The following is a 22,350-nucleotide window of genomic DNA, read 5'->3' as shown; positions in this document are numbered from 1 at the left end:
AACTTTTATCTATGAATATATAAATGTTAAACATTGTATAATTAATAATTATGTATAATTATATCAAAGTAATATTTTTTCATCTTTTTTGGTCCAAAGTGAAACAAAAGATTAGAGTAGTGTTTTATTTTTTAAAATTTTAAGTGAATCGTTTGGTTTACTTTCCGAGTTATTTCGTTTTAACCGTATAGTCGGACTAGAATTTCCTCAGTTCAAAGCAATCCAACTTTTATTCGGTTAAGATTGTAAATCAGAGTCGTGTTTAGGTCCAGTAAGTGGTTGAACCGTCTGATCCGATTCTCACAACACCGCATGAAAGCTTCGACTTAATTCATCATTTTTTAAATTATATTGTAAAAAAATTAGGGTTCATAATTTAGGAAATATGGGTTCATCAGTTCCCAAATAAATGTTGTCTTTGCTGGTTGTTGTGCGCATGCCTTTACTCGAAGTGAAGGGACGAGGGGAGGCATCTCTAACGAATGACAGGGGAGGCATCTCTAAGGAGGGAGGAGAGTGGTGGTGAAATTGAATTGAATGGTGAACGAGGGAGGCGCAAGTGAACTTGTATAATGAGTAAAGTGATATACTTTCTTGTTGGGAAAATTTGAGTGATTGGCCTAAGTAAATCTTGGTGTGAGATTTATAAAATGATATTCAAATTACATAGTAAAAATCTCTTGATTCAAATTAAGAGGAATGATGCATTACCTCTTTATCGATTTCTCATCTAATAAAGTGACTCTCATTTATAGAGACATGATTGACGACAAGATATGACGTGAGAGACTATGTGGATGTGAGAGTGAAGCAATACCCATAATGAGAATTAGGGGTGGAAACAAGCAAAACCGAGTCGAATCAGAATTCAGTTCGGTTCAGTTCAAAATAATTCAACAAAAAAACTAATATACTATAAAGAGACAGAGACAACTCCATAACTTAAGTATCACATTGAATTTATTATACTACCTAATGTAAGACTCATAACCGAAAGTATAATTAAAATAGTAGGCTAATAAGATTTCCATGTCAACATACCAACTTCCCAATTATTCAAGCTAACACATACAATATAATGAATTCATAGTTACTATTATTTATTTTCAATTTTTGTTATTGATATTTTTTATATTGACATCATATTCATATATTTATTGAGAAAACTATATATCCAATAATAATAGAAATTTTTTATATGTCTAAATATTACCAAAATATTTATTAAGAAAAAGTGGAAGAGAGTGAGAAGGAGAAAAAAAATGCATTTTGCTAAATAAAATATAAACGGTGCGTTTTGGTTCTACTATATGTCATTGACTCGACCTAGCTACACTATCTCCTCCATATTGGCAAAGTGATCGGCGGAGCTGCCGCCATTTCAGTATCGCCGCCGGTACCATCCCACCTTTTCTTCTTATTCTCTTTCTCCTTAAAAATCAAACAAATCTATTTTTCAAATCGCCGTTTTACACATTTCATCTTTAAAAAATCCACCTTTTGCTTTAATTCATACTCAAATTCTCATTCACATAGTAACGGATAATCTATTTCACTATATATTATGCTGATTTAAATTTGGTTCTATGTTACCATAGCTTCATGGGTTTCACTTTTTCATATTTCAGATTCTCTGTATTTCTGTTTTTCTATGAATAAGGTTTTCAGTTTAGTAATGTTAATTACCATCTTATTCTTCTTTAACTTATAAATGCGTCAGATTAATGTAGATTTATTCGGTTTTGTTGAACCCTGTTAATGTTATGGATTGATTTCTTTTCAATTTTATTACTTGTTTGTCGAGTGTTCCTTTTGGTCCTTCAATATTCAATTGTTTTAATGATATATTGTTTATAGAACAAGAATATTGGATTGATATTCCTAGTATCAATTGCACCTTTCATTATTTACCAGTGTCAATTGTGGTTTTTCTGATGCTGACTTGTTTTGTTAATTGCCTTACAATAGTTTAGTGGCAGTTTGTATGAGGGGGATTTCATTTTTGAAATTTTTGTAATTTGGGTTTGATTTGTAGTCTTAAAAAATCATATTTTTTTGTTATAAACTCAAATGTGCTGTTGGATTAGAACTTCAAGCTATACGGAGGCTATTTGCGTCTTCTGCATTCTCAGAATGTTGCTCACTATTTTTCGTTCTAGTTAACTTTTTTTTATAGAAAATGTGGGAAGTGTATTCACAAAAGTAACTTCTCTTCTCTGCTTCATAAATGACAGGACATCTAAAAGGAAGAAGCTACAGAGTTGGACCTTGGTGCATCTCCCCCAACTCTCTTATTCTTTATCCGGGATAACTTTGACTTGCAACTGCCAATCCCCCAACTTCAATATGTTCGGCCTACGTGGTTCCTTGGGAATTGTTTCTGACATTGCTCTCTGCCTTCGCCAAAACTTGTTGGTCAGTTTTCTTCTTTTAAAATCCTGGCCCAGGGTTTGTGATGTCTGTCTCTACCATTTTCAGCTTTGGTTTTTGTTATTATGTGTTTGTTACCCAATATATCGGGCTCAACAACAAAGCTAAAATTTGCTTAATTGATTTTGCTTATTAGGGTAGGAGTGTAGAACTTTGTTTCTTAATTTCTATTTGACTTTGCTTATTAGGCTTTTCAATTACCTTCTGCAGCTTCGAGGTGTGCGTGTGCAAAATATAAACATAGGAGGTGGTCTTGGAGGGGAGATCCCTGATAACAAGCGCCTTGAGTATGCTCTACTGAATATCCATGGAATTGGTCGTAACAAGGCTCACCACATTGTGTCCGAGCTTGGAGTTGAAAACAAATATGTCAGGGATCTTAGCAAAAGAGAACTATTTTCCTTGCGGGATTTACTTTCCAAATACTTGATTGGAAATGATTTGGTACTTCTTTACTTGTTAGTGAATCCTTTAGTTTGTTAATTAATGTTTAACATGTGATTTTTTGGGTTGTTATCAGAAAAAATGTGTTGACAGAGATGTGGCAAGGTTGGTTAGCGTCCAGTGCTACAGAGGGATCAGGCATGTGGATAGCTTACCCTGTCGAGGACAGCGAACTCATACAAATGCCCGCACCAGGAAGAGTAGGCCTACCGTTTCAGGGTCAAGATATGCTGCTCGATAAACAAATGAGTTGTGTTTTTCCTTCACTTTTAGCTAATCAAATAAGTTTTGTTTGACACTTAGTTGCTTTAAGCCGAATCCTGATTGGATTTTACATTTCAATTACCTTTGGCATGCTTGTCTTTGCTACTGTTCTGGCCTTATTCCATATACCATATGGTCTTATTTTAGTTTACCAGTATTTGATAATACCTTTTGTATTGAAATTTCCATTCATTTGTTTTGATGTTATTGATGTGATCTCTGTTTACATAGCTTCTGTGTCTGTTTGATCAGTGTGTTTCAACTATACTAGTTTCTTGAGTGCAATTGCTTGTTGTTGCACATATTCTCTTCATTTGGTTGGTAACCAATTCCAATTGGGTGAAATGCACCATATTTATGGCAATTGGATTTACTAAATAGGGTAGGATTTCAATTAAAAAATTCAAATTCATGATTTTTCTGTAGAAGTTATTTTGAAACTTCGCTCATTCCAGCTGCTTCTGTGAGCAAAACAAAAACAATGTCTCTTACTTATAAAATCTAAAATAGCTGTGACAGATGAGAAAACCATATATTGTGCCAATAAATAGCTGTTAGCTAATCAAATAAGTTGATGTTATCCTCTTGGCTAGTCCTTCATTTCTTCATGTTTTGTTGATAAATGTTCTTCATCTCTTTCTATCTTTCAATTCACTCACTGAGTGTGTTTGACATATGAAGGATCTTATAAGTGAGTCATTTAGTTTGATTGACATGGAAAATAATTAGTTTGATGAATAGACTTATTTCAATAAACTACTGGTTAGCTCTTGGGTTTATAAGCATGTCATTTCAGAGGTACTTATTTACTACGAAGTTTGCTTGTCTTGTGAGTTGTGACCTGAAATCATAGATTTAAATCCCGAAAACAAATTCTTCCTTTATGTGTATAAGCTGTGTATACCTACCATCCTTAGTCACTAGATAGGAGGCTTATGTATCGGGGATATGGATCACCTGTCTCTAATGATGTCTCATTCCCTGTCTCAATAGATTGGTTTGGGACGTGAAGTGAGACACCGTTTGGAACAAGTGATCTCTATTCTATATTTCAGACCATCCTTTTTCTATCATAAAAATAAATAATCCCAATAGATTGAATCAGTTAGCTTATCTTTCATCAACTTTTAGCTTATTGCTAATAAAATTTTAATTTATTTATAAGCTTTCAACTAATTTTATAATTTTTTTGTACCACCAAGGACATTCTTACTTTTATAGTAATGAATTAATCCCTTTCAAAATCTGTAACTATCTATTATAATAAGTGTTGTTTCTATGAATTGAATTTAGAAACTCACCAAACATTTCATTTAGTTGGAGAGAAGAAAATGAGAAGGGAAAAATGGGAAAGAGAGTAGTTGGAAAGTGAGAAAGGGCCCAAGGATGAGAAAATGAGATTAAAGTTATTAAAAGAGAATTATATCCCTTTATATAATAAAATAAAATATTGTACTTTCTATCATTTAATATCGTCTAGCATGTTAAATTTACGAAGTTGTCTCGGTACATGTTCATTAATAAGTACAATTTAAAAAATTGAATAAGTGGATAAAAAATGCACAAATTTATAAAATAAGTACGTATCAAATGAAATTTACATATTTGTAAAATAATTACGTATGAAATATATATACACACGTGTGAATTTTTAAGTATGTATAATATTTATATAATTTATGTTTTATTTTTATTTTTATAGATGTCACAGTTATACTTTTTTTTTATAAAGAACATAAATATATATATATATATATATATATATATATATACACGTCCCACGTACAAATAACCACACATACATGAAGGGTAATTTGGCATAGGAATAAAAGTTACGCTTCTCTCCCTTGTTATGTACTCAATTTGGAGAGAATTTATATATATATATAGGTTCCACACTTCATTTTCAGTCTAAAATCATATTTTGCAAAGTCTACTTAACAATGTCGCTCGAAATAATAGCTTTGGTGCCAAGCTTAATCCCTACACTTTTACCTAAATAGTAAGATTTAGGTAGTCATTAACCAGCACAATATTTATTGTCATGTAGTTTTTTTTACATAACCAATCAAATAAGAGACAATATTCCATATTATATTAATTTTTCATTTCTCCCAATAAAATTGTTTTCATGTGAACCACTTCCTTATAGTTACTAGTTAATGAAATAATCTATTCATGTGATAAGCATAATGTAGTTTTTTGTTGTTGTATTTTACCTGTTTTGGTAAATTTTAAAGCCTCATGTATTGATGCTTTCTTCCTTTTAACATAGCCTCAATATTCTAGATTATAGAACATACAAATGTAGAGTATTCAAGTAACAAATGGATTAGTGATCTTTTATAATGGAAAACCTTATGTTAGTATGTTACCACTTACCATGTTACCTTTTTCTATCTCTTCATTTGTTTATTCTAAAGCCAAACTCTAATCTTATAAATGTTATGTAAGTTCCTGTAACCACTAAATAAATGTTTGATTTTTTCATCCTATTACAACATTATGCTCTTTTGCTTCCTTAATTTATATGAACATAGATTACTTATGACCCAATAAAATTTGGAACCGTCATACAATTCTATTGTTGAATCACAACTCTCAAGTCATTGGCTACTAACCTACTACATCTTCTTTTTTTAAATCATAAGTGTCTTTATGAAATTAATAAAAGGGAGGTCCTTACCATTAATCATTAACCAACAACCTTAACATTGTGCCGAAACTCATTTTCTTTATGAAAACAAATAAACATTTAATTTGTATGAGCACCTTGCAACATGCAAATCTGCATCTAGTATTTTAGTGAGGGCAAACCACAAGATATGCTGATAAGAGAGACATCGTCAAGGACATGTTCTGACGAGTGAAGAACCAAAGGGTTATTATCATCTTTACTATAGTACTATGAATTGATGAAAATAAAGACTATAAAAAGAAGAAAAATGTAGCTTATCCAACAAGAATATAACGGTAATATAAAATAGCTTAGTATCTAATAATACAAAATATGACAGCTCTTAGGGCACTTATAACCTGAATTGCAAGACTATCATATATATTGATCTTCAACAAGATCCTAGTTCCCTGTTCAAGTAGTCAATGAACATTCTCTTTGCACTATCTGCATCAGAAGTAGGTGCTGGTCCACTTAAACTAGTTTGCCCTGTCAATTTTATGAAGGTACGCCGCATCCTCCGAAGCTCTGGTAGCCCAACTGATCTTGAAATATTGATTTTAGGCAAGTCTTTCCCGACCGAAATGCCATTAAGTGGACCACCAAGAGCATGAGATTGCGCTTCTGCTATAGCATTTGCGACCTCTTGTGTTGCTTTGTCCAACTCATAGAGAGAATTCGCATTGGAGAATCGTGAAGTTTGAGTTGCAATAGTTGGTTGTAATATCTTAACATCTCGGGTTTTGGAGTCCACCATTTTTGTTAAGTAGGATACAGCATCTAAAATTGCAGCAGAAGATTTTTCCATTGCATCTTGATCTCGGTAAGGCCATAACTCAAACAAAGGAGAATCCCATCGGTTTCTTCTATCTGGTTTCTCAAACCTTCTTACCAAATCTTCAAATATCGAATCATCGTAATTAGCTTCCCCTTTCTCCCTGCGCTCTTCGTTCCATTTTCTACAATGAGTTTCTTCAACATCACAGTAAACCACACAATATCTAATCCCTGACGCACGAGCCAAACACCATAACTCATAACGGTAACCCTTGATGTTATTCAAAGAATCCACTATAATGATGCTATCTTTGGAAACTGATCTATCTACTTCTGACCTTAGCACCCCTCTTAAATTCTTCTCGGAAGGCATATTCGCATAACTCTGATTACGATCAAGATGAAAGCAAGCTTCATCTATGACCCTCACATGTTTCGATTCAGATTCTTTGAGAGCTTCCACCAGACAGAGTGCAGCTTTGGACTTTCCACTGCATGGCTGCCCACAGATTACAACCAATGCCATTTCCGCCGGAGATGAAAAGATATTTCCTTAAAGACACAACCTGAGATATATTAACATTAGACGCTTAACAAAAAAGTAATTAGAATGAGGAACTTTATGGTCATTGTATGGCCCACATCTCATAGCTTTAAACGAAAAGTTTAATCTTCTAAGACTGTAAATCAAGCTCCAACCATAAAAACCTAAATAAAAAATCTTCATGCAAAAAATCCAACTGTCAGTATATTATTTCGGCTTATGACACTCTTATAAGCTCTTTAGCTTATTTCAATAAGCTTGTAAAAGAAGATTATGAAAATAAGCTGACCTCAAATTAGCTTATTGAATAAGCACTTAAGTATGATATTACCTAAACAACACTGTAAGATGTTTAACAAAAGTACCACCATAGACAGTGGTAACCAATTAAAGGAGCAAGTTATTCAATGGATACCATTCCAAAATTCTTGTTCGATAAACAAAATAGTTTAAGAAACATGTATAAAAATTGAAGAGAAACCAACAAAGCATAACAATAACAATTAACAAGGTTAATCGAAGCTGAATAATAAAATAGAATAAATCCACATTAATTTTGGTGAATAATAAAATAGCGAGGAGAGAGAATAAAAAAGGGGAAGGAGAAGAGAGAGAAACAGAGATGTACCGGCGGCGATGGTGGAAAGGTGGAGCTCCGTCAATTTGCCAAGAATGAGGTAGCTAGGTCGAGTAAATGCCAATGTTCGGAGAAACGAAAACACTAATAAATCGCACCGTTTATTGGAATTAAACCAAACCAAATCAACAAGATACAATTTGATTAGTTTTATTAAAATTTTCACAGTAGTTTAAATTGCATTACATAAGACATCACTTGTTTATTTTAATTACCATTTTAGCTAAAAAACCTAAACTCCATAATTCTAAATAAAATTCATACATATAATGAAAGTGACAAAATAATGAAAATAATGGAATAGTATAACATTAATCAAACTGAAATAATAATAAATATGACATTTTATTTATTATGATTTTTTTTATTTTAAAACACTTGGCTTGATTTGAGTGGTTTTGAATTCTTAGAACATGATATTTTATGATGATGAATACAAGAAGATAAACTCAGAAATGAAGGAATTAAGAGATGATTGTCGAAGAAGAAGAATGGAAAGGAAATATAATTCCTGTAATTTTATTGATTGATTAAAACTTAAGAGAATGATACATTTATAGGATGAAGAACAATGTCATCCTCTATAACAAAATCATAACTAACTCAACCTATTTATATTTAACAGAAATAATAGAAAAGAATCAAAATAAAACACATGCTAAATTGTTTCTTGCTTCACAAGCAAACTAGGCTGCAATGTTAAAACTGTTTGATAAAAGGCATAGGAGACACAAACAACAACTTTCTAACTAACATGATCAGCATGATTGATCCTAGCTTTATGTTCTTTATCAGTAGTGGTTTCATTACTAAGAACATCATAAACTTCATCTCCAATTTTATTGACAGCATCATCTTCAAGACCTTGCTCATTGGTTCTTTGTTGATCAAGATCATTGCCACAAATTTGATCATGCTTGGTGTAATGTTCTTCTGTTGAATTGGAATGATATTTTGACATCCTCGCAAGCTGGACTATGTGTGTCACAAAGGCCAAGCTTGGATGAAAGAGAAAAGAACTTTGCAGGGGCAAAAGCCTTAGTGAGGATATCTGCAATTTGAAATTTTGTAGAAATAGGCATCAAATGAGCAATTCCATTTAAAACCTTTTCCCTAATCAAGTGATAATCCATCTTAATGTGTTTTGTTCTCTCATGAAAGACTGGATTGACAGTAATATAAAGGGCTGATTGGTTATCACAATATAAAACAATAGGATTGATGTTAAAAACAAGTAAATCATTGAAAAGGTAAGTTAACCATTGAGCTTCACAACCTACAAGGGTAAGAGCTCTATATTCAGCTTCAACAGAGGATCTTGAAACAGTCCTCTGCCTTTTGCTTTTCCAATATATGAGGGAATCACCAATGAAGAAGCAAAACCTCGTTACAGATCTTCTAGTGTCTAAGCAAGCCCCTGTCCATAGGTGTTGAGACAGGTATGGCACTGTCCATAGGTGTTGAGACAGGTTTGGCTGTAAGCAGCCATGTGTCTTGGAGAAGATCAAGGGTGTATTTTCTTTGGCAGAGGTTGATTCCCCTCTTTGTTCTATCAATTTCCATTCCAAGGAAATATTTCAAACTACCAAGGTCTTTTATATTGAACTTTCTGTCCAGAAGTTGTTTAACATATTGAATTTCTTTTAAGTGATTCCCAGCTAGTACTAAGTCATCAACGTACACTAATATGGCGGTGAAGGAACGGTGAGAGTTTTTGATGAGCAAAGAGTGATATGCTTTAGATTGGGAGTAGCCATTTTGTATCAAGACATCACTAAGTTTAACATTCCATTGCCTGTTAGCTTGTTTCAATCCGTATAAGGATTTTTTAAGCTTACAAACTTTGGATTTATTAGTGATGTTGAGGCCTTGAGGGATTTTCATGTAGACTTCTTCAACTAAGTCTCCATGAAGGAAAGCAGTATTAACATCAATTTGATGAAGGTGCCAGCTTTTTATGGAAGCCAAGGCTAGGATGACTCTAATGGTTGTGATTTTTACAAGAGGACTGAATGTGTCCAAATAGTCTATGCATGTTGTTTGAGTATAGCCTTTTTCCACGAATCTAGCCTTATGTCTATCAATGGTTCCACCAGGGTTATGTTTGGTTTTAAATATCCATTTACACCTTATGGCTCTTTTGTCCTTGGGAAGATTAGTGATGATCCATATCTCATTTTTGTCCAAAGCATGTACTTCTTTCTTTATGGCATCTATCCAATGTTGATGATGGATGACCTGGTAGTAATCACTGGGTTCAGAAGTGGAGGAAATGTTGAGAATGAATTTTCTATAGTTAGCAGATAAGTCATCATAGGACAAAACATAGGACAAAGGGTATTTGATGCACTCAACATTATTTTTAAAATTCATTAGGGTACAATTATAGTCTTCTAGATCCTTGGGAGTTTTTCTTATCCTACTAAAGGTTCCAATGTTGTCACGTTGCCTCTCACTAGGGATAACCTCAATAGATTCATTTGGTTCATCAATGTGATTCATCTGGTTGCTTTGATCAGCCTGAGAGCTAGGTGGTCTATTGTAAGGTTGGTGATCTAAGTAATGATCACTTCGATTAAAAGGATTAGTGGGTAGAGGCTCTATATCTACATCATCATTCACTTTGTCTTAGGAAGATAATGGAAAATTATCTTCATAGAACACAACATTTCTGGATATAAAGGTTTCTCTATTGTCTAAGTCATGGAGGATGAAGCCTTTAACCCAATGTTTGAAACCTAAAAAAATGCACTTCCTAGCTCTAGGATCAAATTTTTTTCCTGTTATTGACTAAGATGGAAGCATAGCATACACATCCAAAAACTTTCAAATTAAGAAGGTTAGGATCATGGTTGAAAAGAACCTGGTAAGGAGATTTGTTGTTCAGAACAATGGATGGTTGCCTGTTAATAAAAAAAACAGCATGTGCAACATAATTCCAGAAACATTTAGGCATAGAATATTGATATATCAAGGCTCTTGCAACTCCAAGGATGTGTTGATGTTTTCTCTCCACAACACCATTTTTTTGTGGAGTCTCAACACAACTTGTTTAATGCAATATGCCATTAGAGTTATAAAAATCATTCATTCTAAATTCTACTCCATTGTCTGATCTTACACATTTCAAAGTAATGCCAAATTGAGTCTTTACAAGGGCAACAAAAGATTTCATATATGCAACAATTTCTGATTTGTTCTTCAAAAAAAATAGTAATGTGTGTCTAGACTTATCATCTACAATAGTGAAGAAGTATTTATGGCCTAAAGTGGAGGGGATAGAAACAGGTCCCCATATGTCAACATGGATGATATCAAAAGTAAAATCAGAATTGCTAATGCTGTTTTGAAAAGTCAGTTTCTTTTGTTTGGCAAAATGACAAGCATCGCAAGGTTTTTGTGTTGAATCATAATGAATTAAAGGGAATTCTTTATTAAGCATAGAAATCTTTGCATTTGAAGGGTGCCCAAGTCTATTATGCCATACATCCTTTTTTACAGTGTTCACTATGTTTATGCACTTATTAGGTAGGGATGATAAGCTTTCTGAATTAAAAGTATATAAGCCTCCTCTTTCTTCAGTTACACCAATCATCCTCAATATGATTTCCTCATGTATTTTACATTTGATTTTAGAGAAAATCAGAGAACATTTGAGGATCTTGGTAAGCTTGGAAACATATATCAAATTGAAAGAAAATTTAGGCATATAGAACACATCAATTAGGTAAAATTCATTAGAAAACATAAATGTCTCATATATGGTAGTGGTAATCTGGTTTCCATCAGGCATTTTAATAGTTACATGGTCAATTTTCTTGAAGGATTGATATCTTGATAGGGAGTGACAAATGTGATATGTTGCTTCTGTGTCAATTATCCAATCTTCCTTGTTTAATTTGTTATATAAGTTGTGAGAATTACCTGAGAATTGTCCCTTACCTGAGTCAGCCAAGGAGATTGTGTTGATTTGATTATTGTTGTGATTTGTAGGTTCCTTCAACATAGCAAGAATGACTTTATGTTGATCAGGTGTAAAATCAACAAGGTGTTCTTCCTCAATGAGAGCATTGGTTGTGTCATTGTCAGCAGAACTGCTTATATTATTAACATTGCTACTAAACTTGTAATGAGGAAGGAATCCATGTTTTTTCTAGCATACATCTATGGTGTGTCCAACCTTGTTGCAGAAGGTGCAGACCTTAGAATTTGATCTTCTTCCTCTCATGTTGCCAATGCTAGAGTTTCTTCCAGGTGCTTTTAAGCCTCTTCCTCTATACCTTCCTCTTCCAGCAAAGTTATCACTGATGCTATTGAAGATCCTTGACTCATCAGAAGGGATAGCAAATTGCCTTTCTTGCTGTATAAGCAAAGAGAAGGCCTTGTTAATGTTTGGCAAGGGATCCATGAGCATTATCTGGGATTTAACACTTGAATATTTCTCATTGAGCCCTTTCAAAAACCTTATCACATAGTCTTCTTCCTTGTAGGTTCTGCTTGCACAAGTGCATGAGGTGAGTGGTCTAAAATTATCTAACTCTTGCCAAGAACTTTTCAACTGTGTGTAGTATTGGGCTATGGATTGATTTCCTTGCTTGGTAGTGTAAAGTTGTTCTTGTAAATCACAAATGCAGAATATGTCGCATTGATAATACCTTTCTTTGAGATCTTTCCAGATCTCGTATGCAGTTTCAAGCCACAAAACACTTTGCACTATGACACGATCTAATGAATGGTTGATCCACGACATCATTAATGTGTTGCAACTGTCTCATGCTCCAAAATTGGGATCATCAAGATTTGGTTTGGGCAAGGTACAATCTATGAATTGTAGTTTATTCTTTGTTTTGAGTGCCATCAACATATCCATCGACCAAGAGTGATAGTTTGCTCCTGTTAAATGCTCATTCACCAAACTACATCATGGGCTCTCATTTGGATGTAAGTAATATGGATTGAAGGGGTCAGTGAGGGGATTCATAATGGCTACAACATTGGCCATCTTTGAGTGAAGAGAAGGCAGAAAAACAATTAGAAAAATAAGAAAGAAAGAGAGGTGATCAATTGATGTTTTCATACCATCTTATAACATGCTATTTCATGGTGATGAATACAAGAAGATAAACTCAGAAATGAAGGAATGAAGAGATGATTGCCGAAGAAGAAGAATGAAAATATAATTCCTGTAATTTTATTGATTGATTAAAACTTAAGAAAATGATACATTTATAGGATGAAGAACAATGCCATCGTCTAACAGAATCATAACTAACTCAACCTATCTATATTTAACAAAAATAAGAGAAAAGAATCAAAATAAAACACATGCTAAATTGTTTCTTGCTTCACAAGCAAACTAGGCTGCAATGTCAAAACTGTTTGATAAAAGGCCTAGGAGACACAAACAACAACTTTAGTCTTTAGTGATCATAAACTTTCAACCAAATTTTATTTCAAATATTTTTTTGGTGATTTTATTTCTATTATCTTTAGTCTTTCATAAAGTTTGCACCAATAAAGTTTACATTCACCACCAAAAAAAAACAATTTTAGTATTTTACTACACTGGCTACTGACATTGTTTAAGAAATGCTAACATGAAATTTTCTATGAAGCTTCTTCTATAGAGTTGTTTGTTTCTCTTATCCATCCCCCGCTGCCGTTTATTTTCTTTCATTCAATTGATTAATGTAGTGTTATAAATGATTTGTATTGTATTTACTTTATATTATATTTTTTGTCTTTATTAGAAAATATGCAATTTATAATTAATATATTTGGGTGGTTATATAGGATTATAAAGATTTTTAAATTAAAAAATTGAAGGGCAAAATAGGAATATATAAATTATACCATGGTGATAGTTACAACATGTTTTGGCTTTATATATAGTATAAAAGTATAAATATAAATATATAGTATAAATATAGAAATATAGATATAGATTAATATGTATTACTATCATCAAATGGTTAATAAATATTAATACAAATGATAAATGTTTAGTTTTAAACTTTGCATTGTTGCTTCTATTACTCTTTACTTAATACAACACTAAACAATGAGTTGGTATAATAATATAAGGTGTTGGGTTTATTCAAGTGTGAAGTCTCACATTGGATATGCAAGGAAGAGTGAAAGACTTTATAAAGTAGGAAAGACCCGTGGAACTAATGCTTTAAGGTTTTGATCCAACATAAAGTTTTATTATATCCCATATAAATCAAAAGATTAAAGATTCGAAAAAGATTAATTCATCATCTTTATGATGAAGAGATATAAAAAAAATGTAATGCAGCGCTGTACATGGACTTTATATTCTTTTTTACCCTAGTGTATATGGACTATGGTTCATGGACATATTATACTGTAGTAGTGGAATACACGTTGAGCCTCCCTTGTGATCAACTCAAGTGAAATATTAGCCCATATTTTATTGTTCAACTATGTCATCATTTGTGAAAGTTGGTTTTCATTTTCACAGTTCAACTAATCTATAGTAAAATTAAAGAAAATCGGTTATATATAAATATTTTTATAAAAAATTGGCAACGCATTGCTTTTCATGTCTTCACACTTACTGCCAAAGGAAATACATGAATTCATTTGAAATAATATTTTTTTAATTGTTATCCTCCTTATCTTCATACTTTTTAGATGGATAAAGTATTTCTGAACTGTTAGTTCAACGTTTAAAATTGTGGTTATTGCAATTATAACTGTGATATAGATTGTGGCAGTAATAATGTGAATTTTTTGTAATTAAAAAAATAATTTTAAATTTGATGTGGTCGAATGGTGTCTGATATAATCTTTATGGTTACATTGTGGCTTAATGCGGCTGCATCATCGTGATCTGATGACACACTGCAATTGTGGCCATAACCACAAATGTAGTAATGCCATCAACATGAGTGATGCAATATGCAATTTAAAAGAATGGGGGAACCTTTAAAAGGTGGTGTGATGTTTAGTTTTACAACAGTAGTGTATATTTTCAATTCTTCCCACTTCTATTGTGATTAGAATTTTGAGATATTGTGTTTATTTTTTTATTTCTAAAGCATAAGATTACAGAAATTATGAACCAATGTGGAAAACTTGTTCAGTAGTACTACAATTAACAATTAATTTTCATACAGAAGCAAGTGAATAGCTTACCATACATTAATCTCTACATGTCTAAGCCCTACAAAAGCCATGGCTTAAAAAAAATTGTCAGGATGGAAGTGCAACGGTGTTAGTATAAAGGGCAGTCAATTTACGGGGCTCTCACCTAGTGGGATCCAGATAAGATAAATGTACGGAGCATTATCCTCACAGGCAACCTTACAGTTGCATCGAGGTTCACCCTCAGCACCAGTGTGATGATGCTGGTGTAAAATTCAGTTCTAGTTTCTATACATCTTGGTTCCTCATTGATTTATCAGCATAAAGAACATCTTCAATCCAAGAAACAATGTTGAATGCTAAGCTTTCTAATACCCTTGAGTAGCTCTCTAGGATTGCTTTCCCTACATCCTGCACAAGATAATTTTCATTCTTAGTCCATGAGCTTATAATTAAATAGATATTAGTCCACTTTCTACAATAGATATCCTTATTATCATGGTGTCCTAAAATACTTTTCTTTGGTTTAGGAAAATGGTCATGTTAAATGTCATGACCTTATGTTTTTTTTTTCCGGATTCTGAATGCTGCATATGATATGGATTTCATATACTGCTAATTGCTAAACTTACCCTGTTGTATTGAATCTTGCATGTATCCAAAGAAGTCTGTGAAAGTTCAGGATATCTTTGCTTCAAGCAAACCAAAAAAGTCTCAGCCTTCTCAGCTAAGATATAGTTTTTGTCATTTCGGTCCGTGTCAGCCATGATGTCCTTTACTTTGTTCCATGATGATTTAGAATGACTCAAACATGTTTTACGTCTCCATGTGTACATCGAAGATTCCACCCTGTCTGCCAGCTCAAGCGCTTCATGTTCGGAACTTATTTTGAGACTTTCAAGAAGGTTGTCAGGGGAGAATTTCTCGGTAGCACACATACAACGGTAAATCGTGTCCCCTAGACATGCTCTTCCGCTCTGAGAAATTTATGTTTGAAAAGATAAAAGGAGGTCAAATAAAGTTTTAGCGCTTTCGACAAACATTTACCTGTTTCCAGCAATGACTAAGAGTAATTTACTAGCAACTACAACAATTATTCTCCTACATCAACTTCGGTAGTCTTAAATTTCTGTATTTAATTTCAAGGTGACAAGCATAATAGAAATAAAAGATATCATCAGATTTACTTGTTACTACTAGTACCTTATATGAAATTATACTATGCTGTTCTCCATAAGATTAATGTTATTATTGGCTTTAATGAAAATCTAACTAAATTTAATGATCAAAGCACAAATCCTAAATCACATCCCAAAAATATTACAACTGTACAGACTCAATGCTTGAATTTAGTCTGAAACTTTGAGAAACAGCAATAATCATAAACAATTGGATCGCCGATGAGAACTAACCTTTGGAAGATTTGTCATATATGTTTCCGGGATATCCATCTCTGCAAGAATGCTGCTATTAATCGCCATGGATGCTTTATGAATTTGATTAGCACAGTCCCTTTTCTCAATCAAGTGTTTCCTTGAATCAATAGATAAGCCACCAGGGTGAACACAAGGTACTGGCAACCACCATTTCTCATCTTTCCTTTGAACAACCTTTCGAAACGAGCCTCCACGCGAACGAGTTGAATTCCCTGACATGCTCCCTTGCTCCGCATACCAAAATTCGGTATCGTCGAAACTCTCCAATATTTCCTGTAAACAAAATGATCGATTTTATTAGGCACAAGGACTACGAATGAAAACAGGTCATATAGCTACAATCAAGAAGCAATTGAAGCTTATCTTACTATGAGCATAGCCTCTAACTTCTGTATAGCTGGGAGGTTTATATAAATATCCGATCTTGGTCTACTTGTCATCATCTAAGAGAAATCATCATCATATACATCATATATTAGACACATTTTGAGATACCAATTAAGGTTAATTTTTGTTATAAGGTTCAGCAATAATTTACCTCAACAATTGTGCCATCATCTAAATATTGTGCAGTTGGAGCAAATTCTACAATATAATCACACACAGATAGAAGACAATTCATTTCTCTTTTCCACATAGCCTTCTTTTCAGGCTTCAATGGCTCCAACTTTAAGTTTTGTCCAAATACAGTGGCTGCAATTGGAAAAACAAATAATAACCATTTAGTTCTAGTTTGGATTTTGGTATTCTAAATCATTCTATGAATCTAGTTTACTCAGAAAAATGTAGTAAAAGTGATTCTAATTCATCAAATTCAGGCCTAATATTTCAATATGTATGCAGAAAATGTTAAGAAAATTTCACACAGATCTTTAGTAAATAAAGAATTACCATAGAGGTTGGTGATTGAATTTGAGATTGTAACTGCAGTACATACACCTTTTCCCCCACCAGACATGTCTTCCCCGAGTAGTATCTTCGAAAATCTTTCTTTCATCATGTCAAGCTCTACATTTGTGCACAAAATTTGAGTAATTTCCTTATAATTATACTCATTCACAGAACTAAAGTTTACAAACAACAACACAAAATGTGCATAGCACAAACCAACCTAACTCCAAGAGATCAAGGACATCGGGTTTATCATCCGATGAATCTCTATGTTGCTTCATTCCTAATCTCGAAAGAGAAGCTTGACTACCTCCATGTTTCGCAGTGTTCCACCGAAAAGGTGAAGATTCACCACTAGCATAGCCATTGTCATCTATAGGCTCTGAGGAGTTCGAGGCCTCTGAGTTAGACCGGAAATACGCCAAGGAATCGCCACTGATTGGAGAGTAGCTAGCAGTTTCAGTGAGTGAATGATCATTTTGATCCACAGAAGAATGTGAAGGCTGATACCCCAAATCAGAGTTTTCATCAAAATTTGATGAATCAACCATCTTAACTCAATACTATTTGGTCAATACAATACTCAATTACCTAAAGGCCTGCACATATATAAACATGCAAGTTGAGTCACAATTTGCCTTTATATATGTCTCTAATTTAATGTGACTAGTACAATACCATATCAGGGCCCGGCCAAACTGGGTGAGCGGGTAAGGCCGGGTCGTGCTGACCCTAGTAAGTAAGACCCCACAATTTAGCTTAAAATGCACAATTCAATTACATAAACAGAAAAAGGATAAAAAAATACTTGATCAAAAGAAAAAGATGAAAACTTGAATAATGTTGTTGTCTTTTCTAAACATAAAAAAAGCAAAAGCTACCAAAGAATGTTGCTGCTATTGAGACCTGAAATAATTCACTGAAAATTGCAGTAAAGGGTTGTGGATAAAGCATTGTTTGATAACTATCTAAAGGTGGAAAAAACTATAAATTTTAAAACTTCAAAGACAACGGTTAGAAAACAAAAGCAACGGTCCCCAACATTCTCCTTTTATTAAATGTTACCCTTTTATTAGCCTGGTTTGAATTTGAGGTATTGATAGCTTTTAAACATCATTTGAAACAGTTCCCTCCTTAATCATTTTCTCAGAAGCCATTAAAAGTAAAAGAACAAGAAAGCTTTCTTTGACAAATTCTAGAAGGAACAGAATATGACATTAGATGTAAAATGTAGCTACAAAATGCAAATCTTAGTTTGGTGTTATATACTATATATGATTCTTAAACAAATGTATTGAGCTAAAAATGTGTATTTAAATGAACAAAGGGTAAATTGCAATATTAACTATGATTTTGTATGAATTTGACAGATTATACAACATAACATAAATTGACTCAAAGCATAATTTTGTTTAATAAAAAATTGAAGAAAGACTTTTATTATTGTTACTTGATCATGAAGATTAAGTCACACACCAAACCACAGAACCAACTGCTAAGAAATATTCAATTATTTAGTCTTTTTTTTAATCTTATAGGTATTTATATTTTATGTTAAGAAAATTATCCAGTTGTATTATAAAATAATGTTATTTGATTAATTCAAGTTTAATAATGAGTCTAATATATATATATATATTTATATACAGTTAGTCCATTATCTTCTGTTCATTTATTCATATTACTTTTTTTTTAAGAGTTAATAATAATTAAATATGAATAATATATAATGCTTTAATAATGTATAAAACTTATACATTGTCATTGTATATATCATTCTCTTTAATAATTACTATCACAACATATTAAACTATTTTTATCCTTTATCAATACATGCATGATCAATATCAAAATCTAAAAACTACTACACAACTTGAAATTGGCACATTTTGTTTATCAAAATATTATTATTGTTATAAATTGAGGTTGGAATTAAAATTTGTGAAACCCAAGCCGGACATCAAACTAAAAGAGGTCTTGTATTATGTTTAAACGCTTAAACCGTCCAGTCGGATCGGATGACTTCATATATTATTTTTACATTTTTATCTATAAATATATAGTTATATATAAATACAAAATGTTATATAATTAATAATTATATTGAAATAACTTTCTATTTTTTTGGGACCGGAGTAGAACAAAATATTAGAGTAGTGTTCTATTTTTTTTAAATTTTAAGTGAACTGCCTAGTTCACTTCTCGGGTTATTGTGATTCAATCGGATTTAACATGGTTGGACCGAAATTTCTCCAATTCAAAGCGGTTCAATCCCTCACTCGGTTAAGATTATAAATCACAACCTTTTTCAAATCCGATCAATAGTCAAACCAATCGAACTGTCAGGTCCGGTTATCACAACACTAATTAGAATTTATCTTACAAAAAAACATGTTTTCCTAAGTTATGGTGGATACGATATGATAACATGTGATTGTGGAATAAGATAATACCATGTAATATAAATAGTTCACATTTCAGACTATAAATTGCCTTTAAATTTAAAAATTACAAGATTACTAGCTAGTTTTTCCCATCTATCTATTACCTATATAATAAAAAAAACTCTCTCATGACATTTGTCAATCTCTCAAGTCATCATGACATGTGTCAACCTCTTATCAAAACTAAAGGTCCCTCATGACATGTGTCAATCTCTCAATGATATGTGTCAATCTCTCAAGAACTCCCTCATGACATGTGTCAATATCTCAAGTCCTCATGACATGTGATTTATTTAAAAATAAAAGGAATATGATTACCTATACAATATTAAAATATAATGTTACTATAGCAATATTAAAATAATAATAATAATATGAATCATAATTTTAATTAATATTATTTAATAATTTCATGCTTCAAAATTAAAAACAGCAGTGCCCCACAAGTGTTCAATTAAACAACCAATACCAAAAGTTTTAATGTAATAAAATCTTACAAATAAGTTAAAAATATCATCAAACAAATAATTTTAATCACAACAAAACCAAATATATAAATTTAAAATTCAATTAAACAATTAAGGTCATGTTATAACATAAGCTAATAAACAACAAACATAATTATAATATTGAAAGTATAATTACAAATAAATTGAGAATACTATATTTTTTCCTCTCAAAATAACGTTATTTTGATTATTTTTTTTAGAAGTAATTGAACTTATCAAGTTAAACCAATCTAAGCAAGGTTACTGATTTTATGCATAAGTCTAGTTAAACCAGTTTGTATCTTTTTGTTGCATGGCTAGTCAGTAAAGAATTTGGACTACTCAGGTATTTGATTTCTGGTTGGACTAGTAAGACCAATCAACCCAAGTCAGGTTTAATTACTATGGGAGGTGATCATGTGAAGTATATGAACAGAAAAAGGAGATGTTGAATGAAGTATTATCTTATATTTTATTATTTTAATAGCCAACTATTTAAGGAGATGAAGACAAAACCTTCACCATACTCAATACCTTTCCTGAAATATTAAGTATTATAACATTAAGACATAAAACACATTTTAGCTGTCTATATCTAACCCAATCCTTCTTATATTTAAGGCAAATTAAACATATACAAGCTTAAAACGAAACGTTAGAAATAGGATCCTAATTGGTATTTTTCTTTTTGTTGATGGAAATTTAATATAGCGGACTAATAAGTAGTTGACATGTTTGAGTCAGGTTAGTTAGAAAGGATACATGTGAACAATAAATTAATTTTGTTCATAATTCATAATTTCTTATGTTTTAGTTTAGATAGGGACTTTGAATATTCTCAAAGACGTGCAACCCATTTCTCACAATATAATCTGTCATGTTCTTAATTTACTTCTAACATCACCAAGAATATATATGGTTGTTGTTCCCTTCGGTATTGCATGATAATTTAAATTAGGGAAAGTTTATAACTTCCCTCAAACTTTATGGTAGTAATCAAATATTTTTTATTTCTAACTATCTCCTAAATTTTAATTATAAGAAAAATTAGTCTTCATATAAAGATAGTATTAAATTAGTAATAAAGCAAAATTTTCACTCACACGTTTTGTTTTAGTCGAAAGATTATTATTATTTAATTTTTTTATATATCACTCAATATTATTGTATTACTTTCTTTAATTTTGAAATTTATTTATCATGTTTTTATGAACCAATATGTTTTTTTGGAGGAGGTTTCTTCTGGCTATCACTACTGGTTAACAACAACACTATTGTATTGTTACTGTTGTGAGTCTGATGACAACAATTTCCCATGTTCATGTATAAATAACTTAATATTATTTTTATGTATGGATTAATTTCACCCACACATAAAATTTAAGAGGTAATTAGGAAGAAGAAATAGTTCATAATGATTTTTTGTACTACCAATGGTATCCTCTCACCTTTTTGGGTAAGAAACTAATCCCTTTCAGGGTTCGTGACTGCCCCTTCCTACAAATGTCGCTTTCAGGAATCAAACTCTTAACCTTGAGGATCCAATGATGTCTTACATAACTAGATCAACATCTTATTGGTAGTTCAGAATAAAGTTTATGGAATTTTACACAAGTTTCCTTTAAAATAATATGTGGTAAAGGTAATACTCTTATTATTAAATACTTGTTTGTACAAAAATGAATCATCACTAGAAATATCAATAACAACTACAAATGTTTTAGTAATAAAGGTTATATATATATATATATATATTTACAAGGTTAATATAAAGATTTATATATAGTTAATACATCAATCACCATTCATTCCTTTAATTGATAGGAGTTTTACTTGGTATCAATCTGGTGGGAGAGCTATGAGTAAACTCGACAGGTTTCTTTTGTCTCTGGGGTGGCTTAGTCATTGGTCACAAGTTTCTCAATGGGCTCTTAATAGAAAATTTTCGGATCAATGCCTTGTTGTGCTGAATCATAGGAAGATGTCTAGACTTCCTATTTCGTTTAAGTTTAATAATTGTTGGTTAAAGCACCCTGATTTTCATGATTTTGTGAAGAGAACCTGGTTGAAGACTCAGATAACTGGTTGACCGACTTTTATCATGAAAGAGAAGTTGAAATGTTTAAAGTTGAAACTGAAAACATGGAACAAAGACTCTTTTGGGTGTTTGGATAGTAAATTGGTTGATCTTTCAAAGGGTATTCAGAA

The 22,350-nt window shown here is 32.1% G+C and overlaps 3 protein-coding genes across 4 annotated transcripts; 1 reads left to right on the top strand and 2 right to left on the bottom strand.

The window, feature by feature from the left end:
* Nucleotides 1-1,279: 1,279 nt before the first annotated feature.
* Nucleotides 1,280-3,345, top strand: LOC109341270 (small ribosomal subunit protein S13, mitochondrial-like). 2 transcript variants are annotated; one of them, XM_019579133.1, is made up of 4 exons: nt 1,280-1,396; nt 2,229-2,415; nt 2,641-2,874; nt 2,951-3,345. In XM_019579133.1, the coding sequence occupies exons 2-4, from the start codon at nt 2,347-2,349 to the stop codon at nt 3,113-3,115; spliced, it is 468 nt and encodes a 155-aa protein (XP_019434678.1). In that variant the 5' UTR covers nt 1,280-1,396; nt 2,229-2,346; the 3' UTR covers nt 3,116-3,345. The 2 variants fall into 2 exon arrangements, with proteins under 2 accessions (XP_019434678.1, XP_019434679.1); XM_019579134.1 differs by having other exon boundaries at nt 1,292-1,396; nt 2,235-2,415.
* A 2,761-nt stretch (nt 3,346-6,106) lies between these two features.
* On the bottom strand, nt 6,107-7,856 carry LOC109341259 (protein KTI12 homolog). The gene is made up of 2 exons (XM_019579114.1): nt 7,765-7,856; nt 6,107-7,158 (listed from the first exon to the last, which is right to left on the bottom strand). Exon 2 carries the CDS (start codon nt 7,116-7,118, stop codon nt 6,207-6,209), a length of 912 nt encoding a protein of 303 aa, XP_019434659.1. The 5' UTR covers nt 7,119-7,158; nt 7,765-7,856; the 3' UTR covers nt 6,107-6,206.
* Nucleotides 7,857-14,848: 6,992 nt separating this feature from the next.
* On the bottom strand, nt 14,849-18,393 carry LOC109341258 (rop guanine nucleotide exchange factor 3). The gene is made up of 8 exons (XM_019579113.1): nt 18,276-18,393; nt 17,431-17,809; nt 17,211-17,327; nt 16,858-17,012; nt 16,688-16,762; nt 16,296-16,592; nt 15,516-15,860; nt 14,849-15,294 (listed from the first exon to the last, which is right to left on the bottom strand). Exons 2-8 carry the CDS (start codon nt 17,759-17,761, stop codon nt 15,172-15,174), a joined length of 1,443 nt encoding a protein of 480 aa, XP_019434658.1. The 5' UTR covers nt 17,762-17,809; nt 18,276-18,393; the 3' UTR covers nt 14,849-15,171.
* Nucleotides 18,394-22,350: the final 3,957 nt, after the last annotated feature.

The sequence above is a fragment of the Lupinus angustifolius genome, unplaced genomic scaffold (genome assembly GCF_001865875.1).
Source record: "Lupinus angustifolius cultivar Tanjil unplaced genomic scaffold, LupAngTanjil_v1.0 Scaffold_419, whole genome shotgun sequence".
Classification (NCBI taxonomy): Eukaryota; Viridiplantae; Streptophyta; class Magnoliopsida; order Fabales; family Fabaceae; genus Lupinus; species Lupinus angustifolius.
This window is presented reverse-complemented; position numbering and strand designations above follow the sequence as displayed.

Coding starts and splice junctions, on each gene's coding strand:
- LOC109341270 (XM_019579133.1), top strand. CDS start 2,347: ATGTTCGGCCTACGTGGTTCCTTGGGAATTGTTTCTGACATTGCTCTC. Junction 2,416..2,640: donor GCCTTCGCCAAAACTTGTTG/GTCAGTTTTCTT, acceptor TACCTTCTGCAG/CTTCGAGGTGTGCGTGTGCA. Junction 2,875..2,950: donor ACTTGATTGGAAATGATTTG/GTACTTCTTTAC, acceptor GGTTGTTATCAG/AAAAAATGTGTTGACAGAGA.
- LOC109341259 (XM_019579114.1), bottom strand. CDS start 7,118: ATGGCATTGGTTGTAATCTGTGGGCAGCCATGCAGTGGAAAGTCCAAA.
- LOC109341258 (XM_019579113.1), bottom strand. CDS start 17,761: ATGGTTGATTCATCAAATTTTGATGAAAACTCTGATTTGGGGTATCAG. Junction 16,763..16,857: donor ATGATGGCACAATTGTTGAG/GTAAATTATTGC, acceptor GATTTCTCTTAG/ATGATGACAAGTAGACCAAG. Junction 15,295..15,515: donor GCAAGATTCAATACAACAGG/GTAAGTTTAGCA, acceptor TATCTTGTGCAG/GATGTAGGGAAAGCAATCCT.